Raw genomic sequence first — 26,340 nt, forward strand, 5'->3', positions numbered from 1 at the left:
ACAGAATCTGTTTGAATTGATGCTCAAACTTCCTGAACTGCGACTCCCTTCTAGCAATAAAAATGACTATGCAACCCCACTGCCCTGTGTTATTGCAGAATAGTTAGTATTGATAAGTAAAACATGCATTGCAAGACAATATCAACAAAGCTAATATATAACCATTAGTTATGTTTAATTTATAATACAATCAAGATTTTTTAAAGCCAGCAATATTTTAAAAATATAAAATGCTTCCAGGTTACAAGATTGTACCACAAGGACAGTTTCTTGGTCCAGCTTTTGATTTAACTAGTGAGACAAAGGGCAGATGCATCTCGAGATCAAAAATATCTGCCAGGTAAGCTAGCAAAGCAAGCCATTTAGCATCTACAAGCTTTTTTTTTTTTTTTTTTTACTGCTTGTCGGCACTTCTTTTGCTGCATTGCCACTCGATTAATCTTCATTACTCCCGTTTCCAACACTTTTCTTCAGAAAACTGTCAATTTTTAGATATGTATGCAAAACAACTTTTTGAACTCACTTCACAACACTACAGAAGTGTATTCTGCTGATTGACAGGCAAGCTGGTTGCTAGGTTAAAAAAAAACAGAGGGGGACTCATTGGCAGTAAATGTTGGAGCCAAGTGCAAATAGTAACTAGAGTTGCCTAATACAGTAATTGACTTTTGAAGGAATTAAATTAAAGTCTATATTAGCTCTGTTACACATACATAAGTTACTATACGTGTTCCATAGTAACCATGACCCTATGTGCACTCTATTATGAGTTATTAGCCAGTTTTACATTTGACCTTTAGGAGAGGTCAAAGGTCACAGGCGATGACATTTTTTTAAAGAGCATACATGAATTACTATATGTGTCCCATAGTAACCATGGCCCTATCTGTACTCTATAAGGAGTTATTAGCCAGTTTTTTGTGTTTATGATGTCATCCAACGTGGCCACCATGTTTTTTTTTGTAGCAACTTCCTTTAACACCCTTTAAAGACAATCACACTACGATCATATGTGCCATTGGGTTTGTTTCCATCGGACTAGCGGTTTGGGAGAAGATCTTTGTAGTTTGTGATTATGACATCTGTACTGTGTGATTGTGATGTCATGCAGCATGGACGCCATACCATATAGCTTCTTACGAACACCAGTTAATCTTGGTCTATCCCTCAACAACTATACCAACTTTCCCCTATGCCGTGAAAGACAAAGTGGATCAGAAACTTGACCGGTTTATAGCAGAAGTGGTAATTGAACCTGTACAGCCCCCATACTGCCAATCCTAAAGCCAGATGGCAGGTTATGTATATGTGGGGAACTACAAGGTCACAGTGAACCAGGCTGCAAAGACAGATACATACCCCATACCCAGGAATGAAGACCTTTATGTTTTGTTACAACCGCTTGCCATTAGGAGCATCAGCAGCACCTGGCACATTTCAAAGAGTAATGGATTCGCTGTTACAGGCCATACCCTACGTTTGTGTGTACTTTGATGACATTCTCATCAAAGACAGAATGGAACAGGAACATCTTAAAAATTTAGATTTCAAAGTCAGGAATGCGGCTAAAAAAAAGACAAGTGTGTTTTCCAAGCTCCTGAAGTCATCTATTTAGAGCATAAAATAGATGCAGCTGGCCTACACCCAGTGGAAGAGAAGGTCAGGGCAATATCAGAAGCACCAGCTCCAAAGACTGTTACAGAGCTAAAATCATTTCTTGTACTGCTCAACTATTATGGACGGTTCCTGACAAACCTGTCCATGGTTTTAGCACCACTGCATAAACTATTGCAGAAACAGGTTAGGTAGCATTGGGCTCAGGACCAGGCAAAGGCGTTTACTAAGGCTAAGGCTCTTTACAATCTTCAGATGTACTGGTGCATGATTGCAAGAAACCCCTGTGTTATCATTTGACGCTTCTCCTTATGGATTGGGAGCTGTGCTTGCACATAAGATGTGTGATGGCTCGGAGCTACCAGTCAGCTGTGCATTGCGCTCCTTGGTACCAGCAGAGAAAAAGTATTCACAACTGGAGAAGGAAAGGTTGGCTGTCGTTTTTGGGGTAAAGAGGTTTCATTCCTATCTGCTAGGTAGACACAATAAATTACAATAATTTACAATAAATTCAGATCACAAGCCCCTCCAAAGCTTGTTCAACGACAATCTGCTAGAATTCAGGTGTATGTACATGTGGCATGATACAAAATAAAGTGCTTAACTGTTAAATCACAACCTGGTGTGGATATCATACACCTAGGACTGACAACTCCAAATACATTAGAGTCAGATTGATGAGATTTAGTTTAACATCTACACCATTGGATGCTCTTATTACTAGATATCCCATTAATAAGCTCTTTTTCATTTAGCTCAGTTGCTTACACCTTCTAAGGGAGAGATGAGAATATTTTATCAATTAAAATTGTATATTAGTAAGGAGAAGCAATTTAGCTAATGCAATTACATTAGTTTTTCATGCGGTATTTGTAAATATTCACCTTTAAGAATCACAGTTATACTACTTACGATATCATATTCTTATTATTAAATAAAATCAGTACCACATATTTTTTCTGTTTGCCAGAAGGTTACTAAAGGTTAGCCACTAAGCGGCAAACCGCTGGTAACTTCTGGCAAACATTTCTGGTGAAGTATTTAGTTTGTTGCAAGCTTGCTGCAGATTTACAGCAAACGTTTCATTTTTGTAAGGTTGGAGTAGCTTAAAAGGCACATGCATTACCTATTACCTATTTAATGTAACCACAACTTCAAGTATCAATAAAATATAAATTTGTTTGAGAAAAATCTGTATTTTAATTGGTGTTCAGGTACTTTAAGATTTAGGACTACACCACTCGTTACCAGCTGTTTCACTTGATTGTTGGAGCTAATGAGATATCTTTATCTTACCGAAGGTTGTGTTTTATGTACTGTTCTGCCGAAATATTGATTGAGGAATACAATTCTGTATGGTGTGAGAATACAGTAGATAATGCTGCCCTATTGTTTAAGGTCCTGTCAACTATGCAAAGAAAACTTATACTGTAACTAGGGCTTCTGATTTCCAGTTTTAACAGATTAAAACCTATAAAGCACCCCCGCTACAACTAAAATTAAATTGGTGTATAGCCAACTGTGAAGGGGAAGCCTCTCGGGAATATTTAAATGCCTGTTATTTTGTTTATTGTTGTTCTACTGGCGATAGAGCCGCGGTTTATTACGTATCGTGCATGGTGTTAAGCAAATGTATTTGATGTATTTAGATTAGGGCTCTTCCCTTAATGAAGTTGTTGTAGCTTCACATGTGGGACAAGTGTTTTGTTATAGCCATATGCTCAGTAATCTTCCAAACGAAGGGGTAATGCTAATGTTCAGTTTTTACTGGTAATAGGGACCAGATAATAATAATGACAATGAGAATAATAACAAGTAAACGATATAATAGTTTAACGATTGTGTTTGTAAGCAAAGATGGTATTCATGCAGCTTGAACAAATACGTACAAAGGAGAAGAACTTGTAAAAAGTATGAATGGAATTAATGTTAAGTAGGAGTTTATTTTAGTATGGAATCATTCCAGAGCTGTGAATAATTAATCATGTTAGGAGTAGGTGGGGCTGGGGCTTATCTAATGCCATGTCTTTCTTTAGGAGGTGGCATTAGTTGATCACTCGTGGTCTTGTCTTTATGAACATCATTTTGTGTACAACCTGTTAGTCTGTGAGCATCAGTTCTCATTTGTATGAAGTAGCTGCCACAATAAGTATTTACACCTGTGAACACCGCCAAGTTTTAAAACAAAATTGCAAATTGTGGAGAAATCTAAAAAAAAATGCCTGAGCATGAATGTGTCCATGACCATAAGGATTTCATTGAGGAAGACAGCAAAGGAAAGGACGTGCAACTTAAGTACTGTCCAGTTACTGTACATATTGTGACAGAAAAAATAAATGGCCAAGCGTTTTGGAAAATAACCGAAAACAATAATTTCATACAGTATATAAACTGTGAAAGCCCTGAAAGTAAAAGATTTCGGGTTATCTCAAAAATAGCTAAAAATAAACAATGACAATTTTAATTAATGAAAACAGATAAACAAAATCCCTAACTATAATATACCTCGTATTGAAAAAAAAAGTAAGATTATTGGTAATTGTGCCATTCAGTGCAAAAGACAAAAGCTGCAATTTATCATTGAGTGATTATCCATCCTAATCAATACTGAACTGGTGGCGGTGGAACTGCAAAGTGGATGGCTGGTATCATGGGAACCCTTGGTGTGCTGCCTGTTGATAGTTTAATTATTATAGTCATTTATTTGTACTATTCCAGTCTTCATGAATTACATTTAAAGGTCCAGTTTTCTTAAACTTCATGGGGAGTGTTATATGCTACTCCTTCATTTGTCAGAAATGAAATAACTGTTCTGATATCCTGATGTTTTCTGAAAATGGAAAGTCATTAGCAGACTACACATATTGATTCAAAATAAGATGTTAGAATACCAGCCACACAGTACTGTATTGCTTAATATTTTAATGATTTATGGATTATCTGACAAAAAAACTAAACCAGCTGTAATGAAATGAGTGTGGAGAGCTATTTGGTTAGTGTTTCAGAAAGGTGTTTTCAATAGACTTATGTCACGCTCAAGATTATGAATCACTCTGGGGGAAGATGGGTATGTAGAGGCCGCCCATGCATATGTCACACTTACCAATTGTCTTTACATTTGCCTTTTCATGATATTGACACTTGTTAGGATATTGTCATGACGCAGGTAGTGTATTCTATATACTTGTAAGATATACGTTCATTTAGCACACCTTGGGGGTGATTTGCCAGAGTAAAGGTTACTAACCTACATGAAATTAATATATTTTCTTTACCTTGCAGTGTTCAGTAGTGGAACTAACATTAGCATAAGGACCTCCTACTTGAATGTGAAGTCTTTGACCACACCCACAAATTCTTATGCATTTGTCCTTGGACAAAGCACTTTCTTGAGGATAGGGTTGCATTACCAGTCAGATCAGATTGAGTCCTGTTTATCTTCAGATCAATAAAAAGCCTAATAAAACTTGGTATTGAATTGTTGATTTTTTAATTTATTTTTTGTATTTTGTGACGTGCATTCGTTTTAATTGAAGACATTCAGAAAGACTTCTAGTCAAAACTAGAACTTGTAGTACTGTCGAGTGTTTAATAGTTATGGATGAATCATTCATCAATTAAAGTTGAATATCTGTTAGTTCAGTAATTTCTTAGTAGTACATCCTTCTGTGTACTCCATTTTTTAAAGACCTTTCTGAAAAACACAAACCTTGAAGAGAAAAAATGTAGTAATGGTAGTATATGTTATAATGTAGTAATGCTCAAATAAATGTATAAAATGCATACAATTCTACAGAAGACATTGAAAAAGACTTCTAGTTGAAGCATTTGCCATAGTTTTATAAATATTACTACCAAATGGAATAAGAATTATACATAATGGCAAATGCAACATCAGAAACTACAAGGCAATATTGTTTCCATCAATACCAATACCACGCAAACAAAAGTGAGATTCTATTCATTTATACTTTAAAATAAATGAGAGGATACTGGATTTCAACAGGTTAGTAATAGCACTTAAGGATCTCAACATAGTCCTTTACACTCCGGGATTACAAAATTTGGAAGATGTGACATTACCCATTGAAATGGTGCACATTCATGAAGTTCATAAGCCATCTGCTTAATGGGTTTTGGTACAAAAACTGTGAACTCAGTAGTATTTTCAAGTATTAGGATGGAACAAAATTGGCCAAATGCTAGCTTATGCTAGCTCTTAATTCTGACAGCAAATGAAATGTCCATGTCCATAATAGAACTTTACTTTATTTATAACTGTCCATACTTTCTGTCTGTCTGCTTTATGTAATTATTTGCAGGAGCATAACACCATTTTTTTCCCTTGCTCGACTTCAGAATCTAGGTTTGCGTGTACATTTCAAAAGCTCCTGGGGCTGCATCTTTCCACATAGAAAATCTGTGATTGGACTGTATTCATTTACCTTTGGTGTTATAGACAAGGCAGGCTTTTGGTGCCAAGTCTTTATCCTAATTTTTATCCAGGAGTCACATTTCTGTTTTGGAAGTGGCTGGCTTGGGGGACCTGTGCAGACATTTGTTGTTTGGGGTTATGATATCACAATGTAACTATATCTGACCCCCTACAGAGAGGCCTCAGTGATATGTATGATGTGAGTGTAAACTGCAGTGACATCCCTGTCAATAATAATTTGGCAGTTCATCATCACTCTCCATTGTGGATGTCTTACATGTCACCTTGAGGTACTGTACTGTACCATACAAGTCACAGTTTCTGCTTTCCTTTGCCAGAAGGTACATGTCTCTTGTGAGTTAAGAATAGTGAGCACTTTAATTTGTTTAGTCTGAAGTGAACCATTTGAGCAGTCTTTTTTTTTTGGAAGATATACGGTACATTAATCTGCCAGTCAACTAATCTTGTAAAAAAAAAAAGAGGCAAGTTAAATTGAAGATTACCATCAGTATTTGTAAATGTACTAAAACATGTGTTTATCACATTATACAACAGTGGAATTCACTGCTCCACTTACTTTTATAGTGATTCCAAGTTGGTATATCCTACAGTGTGGTATATCGGTACAGAATCAGTATATCCTGCGATAAACCCATCATAAAGGATTTACTTTTAAACCTCAGCACAGCTCAGACTCCAGCCTCCTCTAAATTAAATTGACGTGACCTGTGCATTCAAAGGGCCTCTATCGTTTCGATGAAACTAACACATTAATAATAATAATAATAATAATAATAATAATAATAATAATAATAATAATACAAGACCTGATTGTGAGCAGACATTGTACTGGTACTTTGATGTGATATCAATATTTGATTCAATATATTAAAAATAGCTAGACTATAATGTGTTGACATACTTTGTTTTAATTTTTTATTTGCTGTAAGTGGTCCCTGATCCACTTTTTTAAAACTCAAAACTCACTGGGGCTAATTGCAGCGTACCAAATGTAGTCCACTTGATGTGTCTGGATTGGATTAAGCAGTGGATTAAGCAGGTTTAGTCCACTTGATTGGACTAAAGTTAGTAGACCTGCTAATCTCGATTGCAACGTACCAGAAATTAATCATCACAGTAGATCATCTTCTAAATCAGACTACACAAGATCCTGATTGCTGCATACCAAATCAGATTCGTGATGATCCTGTTCAAGTGGATTAATTTAGTGCTGTGAAGGATAAGACTAACTTAGTATGCAGCAGTGTCAGAAACTTAAAAACAAGTAGGTCTGCCAGTTTGAAATGTGCACAAAAAGACATGGCATTTATTTTTACTTTAATATGTTTGATGTAATAAAAAATTGGTCTTTTTTTGCACAGGGATCTCTTTATACATGTATCTGGCACATTCCACATATAGTATTAAAAGAAGGTTTTACACAGCTGAGGACAAAAATTCACCTAGAATTTTAGGATTGAGACATAATTTAAAACATTTTATACTGAATACGGAGTATACGGAAACCAATAAAGCTTCAAAACTTTTAGCCATAGCTGTGTATGCCTAATGTGCGATTTATATTTTTACATAATGTAATGTGTATGGAGAAATCGTTAATGATATCCAACAATGTGTTTTTCGCAACCAGTTAGTCCTGCCTTAATAATATACATAATAATAGTAGCCAGGGGAATTGCTACTCTCGATGTAGTTAGCTGATACGCTCACTGTGTCTTTTCCCACTAGTACTAGGCTGTTACAGTTTTTATACAGTACTTATTGACCATTGAGACACCAAGAACCAGCGAAGTACAAGAAGCTTGATAACATGTGAACTCAAGCTGTACAGCAACATTACTATGTATATTATTTACGCATTCAATTTAAATGAATGTGTACAAGTATGCAGCTCATCTGGAGCGCTGACTACCGATACTGCACTAATGCAAATAAAGAAATGATAATACTGTATTCCTTATTGATCGTCTTGCTGTAGCAATGTAAAGCGTCCTGACTCTCTCCAAACACAGAATATTGTATTTATCATTTAGATTTACCTTGCAAAAATGTGGTTGACAGATAGGTAAATTGGTAGGTTACAGACTATGGATCAACAATCCAGCGGCTTATTCACCAGTCACATACACACATTGCAAGTGTGTGGGTTCAACCGTACGCATTTTTTTTATTTATAGAAAAACTAATTTATTGGTTATGTGTTTTTGGCAATTCTCAGGCAGGATACAAATATCTGTTCCAGTCTCGGCATATCTATGATCCATTCTGTAGCTACCGCATGCAGTACTTTTAGAACTGACCATTGAGATGCTGGGAATCTAGTGAAATACTGGAAGCTTGATAACATGTCAACTCAGCAAAATTGCTGTGCGTATTGCTTACGCATTAAATTGAAACATCATACGGAATTAATATGTTTTAAACAGATAAAACACCAAGTACGCAGCTTATCTGGAGCGATGTGTGCATATATAGCATACAGACCAGATTCGTTTGCATGTGAGAAAAAGTTCAGTCCTTTTCCATTGTTTTCACAACAAAATGAATTTGTGTTCACAACCCGGTTGCAAGTGCACTCTGTTAATTTAGTTAGGGTTTGTGACTTGCTAATTTCTTAATAGGTCTCTGGTTATGAGACAATTTTGAGAATGTTTCTTCACCTTAAACCTACATTGTTTACAGTTTCTATTAAAACCCTTATCATTTAGCCTTAGAGAAAAGACTGAATAAGTTTTACTATGTTTGTGAGTTTTGTCCAGTTCGCTTGGATTTTGATTTCTGACCAAATTTCAGAGCTTCAGCTTGCTATACTATACTTGTTTTCTCAGAATATGAACTAAACTAAACAAAACTATGCACTAAATATTTACTTCCCACTCAGGCTAACTTCAATAGTTCGTTATCTATGTGCAAAAGGATCGAGTCCAGTAGTTGTATAAGTTGAGGTTTGGCAAGTGAACCAAGTCGTTAGTTTGCCAACTTGACTTTGTTTTCACACTTCAAATGAAACGTTCCAAACTGTACTGTGTGCAGAACAAACCCTCAAAACAGACCCGGAGTATATATGTATGTATATATATATATATATATATATATATATATATATATATATATATATATATATATATATATATATATATATATATATATATATGTACACACACACACACACACACACACACACACACACAGTATTACTTTGAATTACCACCACCCTTTAATAAGTGTCTTTAATAAGATATCAGATTTGTAATAGACGCCACCCTTGAATAAATGCCCTCTCAATAATTAAACATGTACATTTTTTCACTACCCTGGCTCAAATAAATGCAGCACTTAATAAAAAGAATAATAATAATTTTAAAAAAATGCATAAAAACACAGTATGGCATAACATTACAAATAGAAACTAAATTAATTGAATAAACTTGCATAAAATGCATTTAAAATAATACAATTGCACACTGGAGCATACCGGTATTTTATAGTAAAGCTTAAAGAACCCCAAAAAAATAAAAAGAATACCATAGGTACACGGCACTAGGTACTGATACTGGTGTAGGAGTAAATACAGCAGCTTAAGGGAAGAATAAGGGAACAATGCCTTACATTACATTAAACATTATAGGCATAAAACAAAAAGGACAACCAAGCGGCAAGCATGCTAACCTATTATATAACATGTACTCTATGAGGTATAGACAGCGCTGTTTCATAGGCACTCATTAAAACAGTATCAATATAATCCAATATAGAAGAACCTGTGAAAGCAATATGAACCAGATACATGTTACTGTCCTACCTGTATAAAGTTCTCATATAATCAACTTTATAGATAGCTGTAAATACTGCACATGTATTATTTGAAAATTCAGAATACACAGAACCACTAAGATGCTTATAAATCAAAAGAATGCGAGATTGAGAAGGCATAGAGCTTTTGATCTGTCCACAACCACAGTTTAAAAAACCCTTTTACACCAATGTTACATTCCATATGAGTATTTGTAAATTCAATAAAGTAGAAAAAAGGAGAAACTAATGGCAATCAGCACTCAAAAAATAAGGAAAGTCTTGCTCAGTTGCCACACGAAAAGAGGAATTCAACCCTACCCAGACTATTGAAATCCAATAACAGTGTATGGGTAAAGGTAATTTGGCTTGCCATTACCTCTGCTTTTAAAGTAATTGCCCCCATCTGTAGTTACTGTAAACCACAGAAATGAGCATCACTATTATTGCTTTGTGTTATTATTCCTTTGAGCTTCAGTAGATTCCACTTTAAGCTTAATAAACTAGTCTATTGCACCCTGCCTCTGAGAGCTGGGAAGTTGATATTTTAACACAGCCAGCCTGGGTTGGATTATTCAGAGTGGCAGTCCTGACAGCAGTGCTCATTTATATTCTGCTTGGCATTCACGATTAGTAAGAGCGTGTGTGAAAAAAAAACTTCAGGTATTTGTTCTTCGAAAAAGGAGGGCCTCTTGGGTACCTGTTGTTAAAAAGAACCAAGCTGTACTACTAAAATAGCCTGTAGAATGGCAAAAAAGAATTGAAAAGGCATGGTGAAAAAAAAAAAAAACATTGGTTGTAATCTTAAATTCAGTTGGAAGTTGTTTTTCCAACCCACTAGGTTATTTGATACTGCTTTACATTGAGGATTCGGTGATGCTATTCGATTTCTGCTTTAATTGTTTTTAAAAAATTAAATTAAATAACAATTTAAAAAGTATTGGCTTTAAGAGATCTTGGCTTCATCTCTGACTGTTTGCTTTACTGCAGCCAAGGTGACGAATGTTAAGGTACACAACAGTAGTTTAGATACAATAAAACTCACTGTGTGTGTCTAGTTGGAAATTAGGCCTGCAGTGCTTTGTTGTACTGTAGCCCCTAATGTGCAAAGATAAAGCCTAAATGTCAACAAAAATTCTCCACCTCAACACAGTCTCTACTTGATATATGCCTAAGATTGAAAATGTCACAGAAAAACACTGTACTGTTTCTTTTTTGGGGGGGGGGGGGGGTTGTATTTCGTTATTGCACATTAATTTCATGTAACTAAAGGAATTTCTTCTTTTCTTGGATTGTGACTTGTATATTATATATAACCATTCCCCATTTCAGAAAATAATGTGTGTGTGTGCTTACAGCTTTAATTAACATTGACTTGTTTACTTTATTTTTCAGGCTTTTCCTTGCATTTCTACTGGCATCTATGGTAAGTAAAGGCTTTAAAAAAATAATTCTGATTAAGATTCTAAATCACTGTATTCATTTGCAATGCTGTGAAATTGTATTTTTTTTTAAAGTGAATATCGAACTGAAACTGTGCCTTGAAACTGTGACTTTTACTATATCATTTTAAGTCTCAATACTAAAATTCTAGGTGATTCAAAATGTTTGGCCATAGTTGCTTAATTTAGCAGTATTAGTTCAAGAAGTTGTATTTTAGTAACTAAAAATAAATTGCAAGAAATATGTAACATTTGCTAAACCAGTTTCGCTATGAAACTGAGCAGTATTTTGTGACAGGCAGGATTTTTCAGTCTAGCTGTATTTATTTATTTTAGTAGGGTGGGTTAACAGAGTGTGATCGTGTTTATCCCGTGGGAAGGACAGTGTGGGCTGCAGCAGTTTTGAAATCGATGGATTATGATCTCAGTAATCATCAATCGAAAAACATATACATATATTAATAGAACTTTTTGTCCACTACACGTCTGTCTTAAAATATTTAAGTGTGTTTGAATAGTTTTGCGTTTACAAAGCTCTAAAGTCACTAAAAGTCGCTAGAAACAATGAAACCTATCGTATTGTAATAATTTCTGAAAATATTATATAAAGCTCACGAAATATAATTCTTAGGATTGTACAATTTACCTGGATTACATTCAGCACAAAAACAGACTTTTCAAAATTGATTTTATTGTATAACAGTTTGTTTAAACAATGTTCCACAGAAACCAACCGACTTCATTATACGACACACACAAACATTAAAAAAAGAAAAATAGTTAATATTTTGGGGCCGGTTAAAATTCGAAAGCTAACAAATCCAAACGTTTTCAAAACTGTATAATTGTCTTAGTGCAAAACTTAGCTCAAACAAATTTTGTCCGGTCGCAGCGTTGAATTTCTAGACTTAGCTGCGGCGCCATGTCTGTGGCGCACTCAGTTTCGTTGCAGGTTACATATTTTCCAAAGAAACCACACCGACTTCATTATACTACACACACAAACATTAAAAAAGAAAAATAGTTTAAATATTTTGGGCCGGTATTTCGAAAAGCTAAGCCAAATTCCAAACTTTCAAAAACTGTATAATTGCTTAGTGCAATGTATCCAGAAGACACCTCTTTTGAATTATTACCGTATCAGGTGTGGTTTTGTAAGCTATTTGGTTTGGATTAAGAGACACGCTTCAGGTTTTCACAGGAGTCCAGTCGAAGTTCCCTCCCTCTGACTAGACAATGACGACAACAAGTTCTGCTGCTGTGAGTGTTAGAAGGCGCCAAACAGTGATAAGGGGAAACAGCAATCGTTTTTGTGCAAATTTTGATTTATTATCATTATTAACAAATGGGGTGATGCATAAGATCTATACATTTACAAAAGCATTAACGGGACAGAATAATTTGTAACTGTTGCAGTTTATAACATCTATTTTGTATTCTTTATTTTGCTCTTTCTTGAATTTGATCTCATTGTACTTTCATAACTGCTGTTGTCTGTACTATCATATTCTGTAATGTGATCGTTTATAATGTGATTGTTTGTTGTTATTATTATTATTATTATTAATAATAATAATAATAATAATAATAATAATAATAATAATAATAATAATAATAATAATAATAATATTATTATTATTATAAATGATATTGTGAAATGTGCAGCATGAACAGTACTTCAAACGTGTGATATGCACATATATAAATAACATGATTAGTGTTTGTAGAAACTCCACTAAGAATACACGAGATACATTTAAAAGGTACGTTTCTACTTGCAAGCAGGCAAGTGCTTGACAGCAGTGACATAGATGGCATGATTGCTGAAACGTCACAGGGCAGCTCAGATAGTGCAGACAGTCACAGGGCTAGCAGCGTCGAATATAAATACATGAATTTGTAATATAGAAAATAAGTTAAAACCCGTGGAAGACTTTGCAATGCATAGTTTTAGTTTAAATTGGATTACATTTGTAACATAAAAAAAAAAAAAAAATGCTTATATTAAGTATGTATATTCACATTACCTGTTTTTCAGTGGCAAATGCATTATCCAGTGTTGTATAATAACATTCTTCACATATTATTAATGTGTAAAATGTTGTTATTATGACTTTTTGACCCCTAAGAAATACTACAAAAAATATTGCATAATGGGTATACTTTTAATTTTGTAACTGGTAAATAAATGCCCTTTAAAACATGCTATAATACGTTGTTTCTGTACATTATAAACAAAACCCATGGATTTAAAAATTACGCCTATGTATTTTTTTGCAGTACAGCGACTGTCTTGGTGCCACGCCCTCCTGACAGTCTTGGCAGAGTGATAGATGTGTTTTAGGGGTACGCTCTACATAATAATAATAATAAAAAAAAGATCTTTCAATTTAAAATCACAATCTGGCTTGGAATTAATTCTTCCAATGAGAAGTTTTGATATTTTAGTGACAAATCTTTTATTTTTTTTTAATTCTAAAAGTTAGTCAGTAGAATGCAATTTAAATCCAAGATGGCCACCAGATAGGCACTGTAGTTCAATTTGGTGCGTACAAAAAACGTTTTTAAATTTTAATTTCAGATATGTTTAAGTAAAAACTATTAATAATAACCTATTTGGGGTTTTGTTTGTTGAAATTGCCCACCCAAATTTTAGTTTAAATGAAGCTTTTTTTGTGTACTGTATCACTATAAAACCACATTTTTGAGAACTAAACATGAAGTGAAACACAAGAAACAGATAATAAACCATGATTGGTGTTTATTTTGGAAACACAATTAAACTATACACCGATTATAATTTAAACACGTAAATCATTTTTCTCCCAGTATGCATACTTATGAATGGGTTATGATTAGGGCTTCTGTTTTTCTGGTTTTATTAATTGTATTTTTTGGTGCTTATTGAGCTATTTTCAAGTTAAATCCTTTTTTTTGGAGGTTTTGTTTTTGATATACTCTATGAAATTCATGTTTTCGGTTACTTTCCAAAATGCTTGAGCGTTTTGTTTTTTTTTTGTGTCAAAATATGTATAGTAACTTGACAGTGCTTGCACACTTTACCTTCTTTCCTTTGCTGTCTTCCACAATTACATCCCTATGGTCATGGACACATTCTTCAGGGTTTTTTGTGTGTAGGCATTTGTGTACATTTTGCCACAATTCTGTTTTAAATCCTCCATATCCTAACTGTAATATAGCTTTAAATCCAGCTAACAAGCCTCCATCCTGATTGTAATCTCATTTAAAATCTTGCAAGCATAGTCTCCAATAGAAATGTAGGAACGTGGTGTCAGTCAGGAAGGCGGGACATTGCCCAGCAACACTGGGAAATGTATTTATTATTATTTTTGTAGTAGGTTTTTTTTTTTTTTTTTTTATGGGAAAGGGTAAAGTCAATGTGAATTGATTAACCATTTCCACTGTTTTTCCAGTGTTTTTCCAGTGTTTACTGGCTATCCACCGATTTTATTTGTTTGTATTGGCGGTGTTTTATTGGGTTTTATCGGTTAAAAACGAAAATCAGAAACCCTACTTATTCTTCACCGTGGTCAAAAATGCATTAAAATAATTTTGAACAGAGATAGACTTTGCTGTGTTATAGGTAGGTGTGGCAAAGTGGTTTGTAGTGCTCCAGTGTATAGGTGATTTGAGGTGCTCCAACAAAGGACAAACACAAAGTTTACCGGTCAGGTTTCTTTTAATGCCCTTTAAACCGGGTTTCAAATAATAAAGCTGGCTCTACCCAACAATGGGTATTGCCAGCAAAAACTGGACTCAAAATAATAAAGCTGGTTCTACCCAGCAATGGGTATTACCATCTACAAAACAAAGGGGTTGCAGTCCCGAAATAATAACCACAGAAAACACGTCTCCAAACTGAGTGCTCTGGTGCAGGTGCGGTGCTCTGAATGCTGGTGCTCGTGCGCGTTCAGGTCCGGGCTTCTCGCTGCAGCTCCAGCTTCGTATCAGCCGTCTGGCAAAACAAACACAACACTTCTCAATGAACCCACACTTCATTCAAGGTTCCGTCCTTGTCTCCTCCCATTAACCACAACAAAGGAGACGATTACGGCGTCACGTCCCCCTAAAGTACCCTAAGCCCTGCCCCCTCCGATAGCTAGTTCAATTACGTCTCCTCCAATTCATGACTGAAACTTCGCTCACCGTACTAGGGCGATGACTCCAGGTACCGTATCGCCACCCTCTTCCCGAATGGCCAGCTCCCGACTGTCCCTGGGATGAACTGCCCAACCATTCAGTAGGAAGCCCGCAGCTCCTGTTGTACAGTGCCCTCACTGGTCGAGAGGGAGATTTGGATTCATTCGCTCTCCGTCACAGTAGGTAATTATGAACACACAAAAAACAACACAATAGCAGTGAAAGAAAGAAAGAAAGAAAGAAAGAAAGAAAGAAAGAAAGAAAGAAAAAGAAGCATTTACATTGTACTTTGTACAACATTGTATCTCAGGAACTGAAAGACCAAGGCACGCGTCTGGTTCTGTATGTAAACCCTACCTTTGGAGGCTGCATTATTCAGTTCATTAGTTTTTTTGTTTTATTTTTATGAAAAACATGTTTGAAAGTAGATGCAGTACCACATACAGGGAGTGATAAGTGTTGGTACATTGTTTCTGTTAAACACTGTCAGAATGAACCCTTTAAACAATTAACTCTGTTTCAGTACTTGAAGCTAAATATAAACGCTTGCTGGTGAAAAAAATATAGCGTATTGTGACAGTTTATTGCATTGACAACACAGTATGTGCGACTGGCAGGCTTTAGGTTTTCTCACAGTTCTTGATGTATGACACATAGGCCTGTTGCTTGTGGCACCTTGGGCTTCAATCAATCAAACAATGCTGAACTTCTTTATGGCTCTCATTATTTCTCTATTGTACTGTATGGAGACTTTCATTGAAATGTTCCAAAGGAGCCCATTATATTTATATTATATACAGTGCTGAAAGTTAACACTAACGTTGCGTGTATTTTCGTTGTTGGAGTGCTTGAGGGTGGGCTTAATATGGGGCATTTTATTTAAAAAAAAAAAAAAAAAAATGCACCTTTTAATAGACTTTGAAGGTAACCTTGCTTTGTTTTTTGCTTAACAAAACAAATTCAGTATACCACTCCCGTTAATAGAGCACAATTAGCATTATTCTAGCAGTGCTGCTTTCGGCATAGCAATAGGCAGGTTTTAGTTTGTCAGATGAGAAACAGAAATTGGCAATCCTATCCTTCAATGACAAATTAATCACAATCAGGGCCCGGCGGTTGTAGGAGTAACCTATGCTGCAGAAAAGAAAAATGAGGCCTCAAGCTCGCATGACAGTCTAATCTTTCAGTCCACCACATTAGACACACCAAGGGACCGGCGTGGTTGGTGTGTCAGGGGCACCACCCATAAACAAACTAGCATCTTCAAAGGCATGAAGGGTCAGGTGATATGATAAAGGTTATTGAGTGCTGGCTGGGTAGATCATCAATCACTGCGGTGGGGCTGAGGTTCAAATAAATTAGTCCTCCCCAGGAAGAGACACCTCTCATTGTCTTACAACATCAGAGACGATAACACTGCCTGAATAAAAATTTCCCCAGGACTGACTCTGTGGCTCTTGTCGCACTGATCACAAATATGATATTAATCGCAAACATTACCATTATAGCCAGCCCTCCTCATTCACACTCACGTCAACACATTCAGTACAGGATGTAATAAATGGAGCTAGAGGGATCTTAAAACGCGCAGGTACTGTACATGTTACAGTGTCTACATGTGCAATGTTTCCCCCAGATACATACCTCAGAATATACAACATGAAGCAAGGGGAACATGCTGCTTCACCAACAACTATAGCACTCTTGCTAACCTACAAATTATATCTTAGTTTTACATTTTTAGTTAATTGTTGGTTGATCTGTACTTGTATTAATTATTTTGAAAAGCCTGACAAAATATGCTACATTTATATGAATATTTTATTTTTGCTGAGTTTGTATTGAATTTAAGAACATAAGAAAGTTTACGAACAATAGGAGTCTATTCGGCCCATCTTGCTTGTTTGGTTATTAGTAGCTTATCGATCCCAGAATCTCATAAAGCAGCTTGAAGGATCCCAGGGTGTCACCTTCAACAACATTACTGGGGAGTTGGTTCCAGACTCCCACAATTCTTTGTGTAAAAAACTGCCTCCTACTTTCTGTTCTGAATGTCCCTTGTCTAATCTCCATTTGTGACCCCTGGTCCTTGTTTCTTTTTTCAGGTCGAAAAAGTCCCTTGGGTCAACATTTGTCAGTGTCTTTTAGAATTTTGAATGCTAGAATCAGATTGCCATGTAGTCTTCTTTGTTCAAGACTGAATAGATTCAATTCTTTTAGCCTGTCTGCATATGACATGCCTTTTAAACCTGAAATAAATCTGGTCGCTCTTCTTTGCACTCTTTCTAGAGTAGCAATATCCTTTTTGTAGCGAGGTGACCAGAACTGAACACAATATTCTAGATGAGGTCTTATTAATATTAATTTTAACATTACTTCCCTTGATTTAAATTCAACACTTATTGCTTAGCACATAAACTCCTAGTTCTTTTTCATAGATTCCTTCTTCAATTTCCGTATCTCCCATATGGTATTTAAAGTGGACATTGCCTGCATGCAGTACCTTACACTTTTCTGTATTAAATAATTTGCCATGTGCCTGCCCAGTTCTGAATGCTGTCTAGATCATTTTGAATGACCTTTGCTGCTGCAGCGGTGTTTGCCACTTCTCCTATTTTTGTGTCATCTGCAAATTTAACAATGTTGCTTACTATACCAGAATCTAAGTCATTAATGTAGATTAGGAATAGCAGAGTAAATACTGATCCCTGTGGTACTCCACTGGTTACCTCGTCCATTTTGAAGTTTCTCCTCTAATCAGTACTTTCTGTTTTCTACATGTTAACCACTCCCTAATCCATGTGCATGCATTTCCTTGTATTCCTACTGCGTTCACTTTGAGAAGTAGTCTTTTATGCAGGACTTTGTTAAAAGCATTCTGGAAATCTAAATGATTGATGCCTAAACTGGCCTACAGCATTTCCCTGTGTTGTTCAGTCTGGAATCCAGCAAGTCAAATAAACAAACAACCTGACGGCTACAACATTTAGCAGACCCACAGGCGATATTTTTGTCAAATTTTATTTTATTTTAAAGTTATTTTCAAAATTAATCATTCGTTGTTGATTGCTGCATACTGTCCTACGCTATGCTGCACCATCCGCAGTAATAATAATTTTATAAAATATGTCAGTGCCCTAAAAGTTGCGAGTGAGTAATTGCTTACAAAATGTTGTCTTTCGAAATTATATTTTGAATTTAGTTTTTAGTTTACATATTGACCCGATGATGTTCTATTTTAAATGTTTATTATTATTTTTATTATTATTATTATTATTATTATTATTACAAATTTTGACGCAGCCATGATAGAAACATGCTAACTGCTAATTTTTCTTTATAGATTGTTAACATATTAGCAATGCAAGAAATGCAATTTGTCTAATTACCATGTTAGGAAATTGTGTTTGTTTTTTTTCCCATTTAATCTGTAATATCTGAATCGATTGAGTAGATATGCCCAAGTATATCATTGAAAAGTTCAGATTGTGCTGAAAAAAAACAATATATAGGTTTCCTATGTTTCCTTTAAAGACCTTTAAAAATTTGCCTTTTAAACAATTCAGTCCCAAATTAAAGAAAAACCTCTAGCACTGGGATTGGAAACACCCTTAGCAGCAAAGGGGTTAATATATTTGCTATTTTTTTTCTCATCATCTATGATTTTTGCCATTTCTATCTCTTAGATATTGTACTTCCTCATTGAATGTTCTTTTGCTGTTATAATATTGAACAAATAAATTGAATTGGTTTTAGCCCTCTTGGCATTGTTCATTTCTATCTCTCTCTTGGCCTTTGTAAGTTTTTGACTTGCAAATTTGATTCAGCCTATTTATTCAATAGTTTAAAGGCTTCAAATCCCTACAGTAAATTATATTATTGTTGTTGTGTCAGTATGAATATTTGCCAAACTTTAACTTATTAGTATATAAAGGAAGATGGGTATACAGGTGCACTCCACATAATGGACTCCAAGGGACAATAGAAATCAGTACTTTATAAACAAAGTACGTAGTAAACACAATTCGAAATGCTGTATGTGACTGCGAACAGAGGTACCTTAAACATAAACAATACAAGAAAGCTTCCAAAGAACGGGAGTTTATTATTTGTACAAAACACCCCCCTGTGGGCAGTACAATGTAATAATTAGTACCATTTTACAAATTAATATTTTCACTAAAATGTATTAAAAATGGTATATGTTATATGTTTAAAATGTACAATGGCTGTGCCAACAAAAACATAGAAGATTATAAGTAAACAACAACTGTTTTTCCTGTATGATGTCACAAATGCCATCATGACTGTCATTTGTTGTCCTGTATGTACCTTATTTGCGCAAAATACCAAGTGGAACAGGAAAACTGAATGTAATAAAGCAGTACTGTATGTATTAAACTGTATGTATTAAATGCAAAACATGTGCCTGTGGAACAGGAAAACTACATATTAAACAGTATATATGTTGTAAACGAGTGTGAAAGGACGGCGTAAGTGGTGCGTGTGGGTGGTGCCGTCAGACCAGGAAATGAAACCAAATATAGTAGAATATATGGGGCTAAACTGAATGCAGTAGCACTCAGCTTTTTGTTAAACAAAAAAATAAACAAACAGTTTAAACAAAAACACAATAATAAACAAAAGGGCACACGGACCAAAGTAAAATAACACAAACTATAATTTTGTTTTTATATATTATATATATATTTTTAATTTAGTTATTCAAACCGATATTGGTGCGCTACTTTGTTTGTTTTACTATATTATTATGATTTATGTGTATGTAATGGCGAGACGAGCAAGGTGCTGTCTGCCATGTGAGTGTGTTGTATTGTTTTATTTTAGAATTACCTCATGGGATTTTGTGACTGATCAGCTACTGAGTATTTAATTAGCTGACAGTCACTCATCCTTATTTAACCCGTGCAAAATATGCCTGAGGGAAAATAAGATAATTGTTAGCCAGTTAGTCCCCAGTTAGTCATGGCTATAAAGATCTGCAGTTGAGCTGCGCATGAGGAGGATGTTTGAGAGTGGATGACAAGTGTGGAGTTAGGAGGTAAAAAGATTATAAAAAGAAATAGCAATTGTTACGCGTGCTGGCTTATAAACCAGGCCAGTACTTGTTATTATTTATTGTTTATTTATTTGGCCAACACGCCATTTTGGTGTTATGTTCAACCTTTTACTTTTTGTTATTAAATAAAGTACTGGCCGCCGTAGCGTTTCAGTTTAGCCCCACCATTACTTGTTGTGATCTGTGTTTCGGGACTGTCGTCACCCCTGCAGCCAGCCTGATCACAGACAGCCAGTTTACTTTTTCTTTATTCCTGAAGTTCCGTGAACACAAGGAGTAGAATGAGCACATATTAAAAAGCAGTGCATTTACATGAATGCTAGATACAGGTTTGTTTTATAATGCTGACTGAAAAAAAAAGAAGTCTAATAATTTTGACAAATGTGCCTTAAAATTCTGTGAGTTGTTTGCGGGCCATCTGGAGTTTACTCATGGACCACAGGTTGACAACTTTTGGCCTAGACTTTTTTTCATTAACTCTTGAAGCTTAGTGAATAGAGCCTACTGGCCCAGTGCCACAATAAAGACAACCATAACCTCCACCACATAAAAAGTGGCGACTGCATAGAAAGGTGGTCTATATTTTAGCTATATTGTAAAAAGTGTGGAATACAAGTCTAGAGCGGTTATGCTAAGATTATACAATGACCTAGTTATACCCCACCAAAATACTGTGTGCAGTTTCCATCACCTCACTACAAAAAAAATATCGATAAGGTACAGAGAAGGGCAAATAAGCTGATCCCAGGACTTAATGACATGATCTAGAAGAACAGATTCAAAGAATTAAATCTCTTCAGCCTAAAAAGAAGGGAAAGAGGGGACTTGATTGAAGTCTTTAAAACCATAAATTCTATAGATAGTTAACCCAAGACAGAACTTCAAATTTAGCACAGCGAGAAGAAAAGGGCTTGTGGAAGCTGAGTAAAAGAGTTTAGAACAGAAGGCAGGAAGCACTTTTCTACACAGATAGTTATAAATGTGTGGAATAGCCTACCAGATACAGTAGTAGTAGGATTTAAAACATGGAATATTTTTAAAAAGTCTAGATTCTGTGCTTTTAAATTAGTTCCCCCCAGTAGGGGAAAATGGTGTGCTAACAAGGGACAAGCCTTGACGGGCCAACTGCCCTTTACTCGTTCTCAAACTTTTCTTAAGTTCTTATGTCCAGGAAATCAGGATTCACAGACGAATAAGCATTTTGGCTGGACAGTCAGATCAATAGAAGATTTAAAGAGAGGGACATTTTTCTATCATGTTAAAAATTCACCTTTTTTTTCATCCTTTAGCTTTGCTGTTCCTTTGGGTGCATTACCCAGCACTATGGCATCAACAAGATTAACAAAATATGTGGCATTTGCCAGCACCAGTGTTTATCTTTATTCGACCCCTGTTAAAATGGAGAACCACACTCACATACAGGTGCAGGTGAGATATTGTGAATAATGCAAGGAAGAAAAAATATTGTGAAACTGAGAAAAAGAACTAAAGTATCACCAAAAGATCATTCTAAATCTTTTATAGGGAGAATTGGTGTGATTCTCCATTTTAAAATGTGTTGACACACACACACACACACACACACACACACACACACACACACACACACACATATATATATATATATATATATATATATATATATATATATATATATATATATATATATATATATATATATATATATATATAGACAACATCTTTCTGAGTTCAGTCAATCCAAACAGTGGGCAGGACTAGTTGCAAGAAGCTTGTAAATATCAGTGGCTGAGTACATAAATTTAATCTTTATAATACTGTCAATGAAAGCTGCATCTCAGCAGAGAAATAATTTACTAGTAGCCAGTAGCATCATTTAATAAAAAAATAATTAGACCTAAAGCTCTCTTTTTAATCAAGTCTGTCAGCTGAGGTGAAGATAATGAGTGTGCATATTGCAGCTGCATCTCTGTCTTCTGTAATAATGCCTGCATCTGTGGCAGCTGCACTAGTTAAAGTGTCACATGTTGTGAGAGCAGTTTATCAGCAGCTAATGAATGTAGATCTTAGCCATAGGTCAGGACTTGACCCTGTCATGAAGTCCCATCTATGGTATTGTAGATACCAATAACTAAGAGTTTCTAAAAAATAGAGAAAGCCAAGATCCACATCATTGTATTCACATGTTAGCCAATGTTTCATATTTTAATTTCTAATGCACTGTTTAGATGGTCAAGTAGAAAATGTAGTCTGTAGTACTGTGCATGACTCTCTGCGTTTTCAGTAGATGCTACTGTATATTGCCTGTGGAACTAGTATGTTGGAAGCAACCAGTTATTATTATTTTACAGTACTGTAGTTAGATATATTTATAGTTTAAAGTTATTATGTGTAGTACATAAATTAAACATGGTACACTATAGGTAGGTCTTGAAGTTTTCGGGTTTAACGGATAATAACCGAAAAAAAAGCCCAAAGGACCTGTTTAGAAGATTTGGTTTTAATTGTTTTAAACCGATAAACATGGGTTTGGCAACATATTTTAAATAGTGTCATTCATGCACTACCTTGTTTCTACATAAAGAAAGTGTCTTTCAGAAGGCAGGCAGTGTGCAAAAACATTGCAACTGACCAATCGTCAGTTTTGTGCACTATGTAATGCATGTAATTTGCGTCAGTGCGTCATTTGCTTAGCAACGGGCTTAGCGACCACAAACCCACCCAAACAAACCAGCAACATGACATCACCAGTTTGTTTTTTTGCCATTACAGTTTTATTCAGTAATGAACTGGAAAAGTTATTGTAAATATGAAACTGCTGTATAGTTATACTTCTACGAATGCATATTAAAGATTTTCTTGTGTACGGCTGCCTATTTAGTATTATTACTGTTACAATTAACATTATTATAATAGCATAAATATCAAATCTTAATCACCGTACCATGAAGAATGTTTAGTCGTAGGGAAAAAAATGTTAATAATTTCTTGTATGCTGAGCTTAATTACTACAGTAAGCTATATTCATTCAATGGGGTGGGCATAAAAAAAAAAAAAAAACTGTGCCTGTAGTTTGATAGATATGCAAGTGGAAATGAGTGTGTAATGAAATCTGTTACTTCTCAGAATTCTGCATTGCCGGAATTCTAATTCACTTCAACAAAGTAAGTTAATGTTTGTCAATGTTTTAGTGAAACGTACATTCAGTGTACTACAGAAACTCAAAATGGATGTGTTTGAATGGTGTTTATTTTTAATAACCGAAAATAACCGATTTTGCCAAATAATAATAATAAAAACAATTAAAACCCCCCGAACTGAACAAAAAATAAAAACCGAAAAATTCAAGCCCTAATTATAGGTAATCCTATAAAAAGCTGTCTGGCTGTAAAAGTAGCTGTTAAATCCATTGAAGGTAGCGGAAGTAATTTCATTATGCACTTAGTGAAAGTGCATTTCTCAATAATCTATACTTTGAATAGTCAAATTACCTTCTACAATTGATAATAAATAACCACTGTTATGAAATTATGTGAGTGTTTAAGCAGCCCTTTGGGGGAGCTTACATGTAATTGTCAGTCTGACACTGCCATTACTTGAACTGGTAATATCTCATAAATCTAAAATGTAATGGCAATGTTCACTTTGACCTGGGACTAATAGCCTTTTCACACTTGCACACCCAGGCCGAGCCCAGCCAAGCCCTTACGGTCCGGCTAGTTTCACAATCGTCATTTTGTCGAGATGAGCCGAGCCAGAACCGTGAAACTCTGACCTCGCAAGATATTTGGTGCTGGCTCTGTGCTGAGGAAGGCTGGGGGTGGGGTTAACTCATATTGTCCGAAACGATAAAGTCTAGCAAAAGATTTCACAGGAATTGAGAAATACGGGACTAAACTGTAGCGTGGAACAAATAAAATAAAACAGGATTATAAAAAAAAAAAAAACATCACAACAATAAAAGTGGGTCAGACCGCAAAAAAATAAATATTATGGTTTAATGGACGCAGTTCTTGGTCACAGGCCTTCAACGACCGCGCCGATATGTTGAATTTGCTGACTTGTCGTCTGAAATCAATGTGCAGTCCCACATGGAATGAAGCTGAGTTTACATATAACAACGTTCTTTAAGCTTTGCGACTTTATTTATTTATTTTTTAATAAGTATTTCTCCTTTAAATTTTTTAACAGTGACAAGTGTCATTTAAAGCAGACAAAAAAAAATCATGTGTCTTAACTGTAAGATCTACTGCTGTTTGTATTCCATATATGTTTTCTAATGAATAAAGTGATCAGTAGTTGTGCATGTTATTTCGTGGTTCCGTTATAAACCAGACCTTAACAGAAAAAAAAAAAAAAGATATATATTGGAAATGTGCAAAGTATCTGAAAATCACATTCAACATGGTCATTAAAAAAAAATAAAAAAAACCCTAAACAAACATATATTAACATTATATGTATAAAAAGAAGTTGTAAAGAAAATATATATTTAAATATGTTATGTTTAGATTTTGTTTTTAATAGTCCTACTTTAAATCTATTTTTCTGAAGTGTTTACTGACATATTTCAAGTACTATCTGCAATGTTTTAAAGTTATTATTATTAGTAGTCGTAGTTAATCGAACTTTAATAATATGAAATTAAATTATTCGGTTGTATGTGCATTCTGCAACATGTGAAAAACAAATACAAACAAGAAGTTTATTTTTTATTTTTTCACAACACTATTTTGCGCTGCGCAGTGCTTAATTTGTGTTGGGGCTAGCTGGGGCACAGCCCTGGAACCTCAGGGCGTGCAGAGTCATATTCCCAGTACCTCTGATTAAAAATCTCATAAAATGCTTTCTTTTTAAATTCTCAACACAGTTGTACGAAGTCTGCAAGTTCTTGCGTGCGCTAAAGAGAGATAGTCCGCTGCCACTTTTGTAGCCTACTTTAAATTATGAATGATACAAACAACTTCTTACACTACTTGGTTTGATTAAATGACTAGTACACAACAAAATATTAAAGCTGAACATTGGAATAAAGAACAACAACAACGTTTTAATGAAAATAAATATGTATTGCAGCCTAGTTCAACAGGATTATTAGCCTTCTATATTATATTAAACCAAAACAATAAAAAAAGAATAGTGATCTGGTTCTCTCTTGCCTTTTTCAATTAATATAATTTAATTAATAGAGAATAAAAACATACTAAGATAACAACTACCAAGTTTAATTAATCGCTTTTGTAATATACCAGCGGCTTCTGTTGCATACGCATAACAGTGCAGACTGCGGGTCAAACCAATGTTCGTTTTGGGATGCGTATTTATTTTTTTTAATCAATGTCGTCCTTGCAAAATCATAACAAAACACATATGAAGGCTTTTTAGTTAATTTATTATTTGTCCTGTTGTTGCCTTTAATTATTTTTTTCTGCACATATTACTACTTTGTATGTGAATGTAAACATTTAACACTAGGACGTACGATACTCTATCAAATAATCTTATTTACATTGTTATGATGATGTTATGATTTTTAATGTATGGTTCTTAGGGCAGTATTATTGTCATTGCTTGTGCCCCAACACCACTTTCTTTACAAATGGCGCTGTAGTTTAGTCCCATATTTCTCAATTCCTGTGAAATCTTTTGGTAGACTTTATCGTTTCGGACAGTATGTCCTCTTGATCCATTCTCAAAACAAATCCACACCACTCCTCTGTACGCCTGTGTCAACTGAGTTTGACATCACGTTCCACAGTGCAGCTTCTACTTTGACCAGTAGTGTGAAGACACCCAAGCCGCGCTGGGTGGGCTCG

General features: G+C 35.1%; 1 protein-coding gene across 1 annotated transcript in view; it reads left to right on the top strand.

Annotated features, from left to right (window-relative positions):
• The window catches only part of macrod2 (mono-ADP ribosylhydrolase 2), a 754,657-nt gene that overhangs the window by 524,585 nt on the left and 203,732 nt on the right, over positions 1–26,340 (top strand). Inside the window, exon 7 of the mRNA XM_041252938.1 lies at positions 11,258–11,288. Coding sequence (XP_041108872.1) covers positions 11,258–11,288 — 31 coding nt within the window. The remainder of the gene's footprint in view (positions 1–11,257; positions 11,289–26,340) is intronic.

This window comes from Polyodon spathula, chromosome 6, assembly GCF_017654505.1.
Source record: "Polyodon spathula isolate WHYD16114869_AA chromosome 6, ASM1765450v1, whole genome shotgun sequence".
NCBI lineage: Eukaryota > Metazoa > Chordata > Actinopteri > Acipenseriformes > Polyodontidae > Polyodon > Polyodon spathula.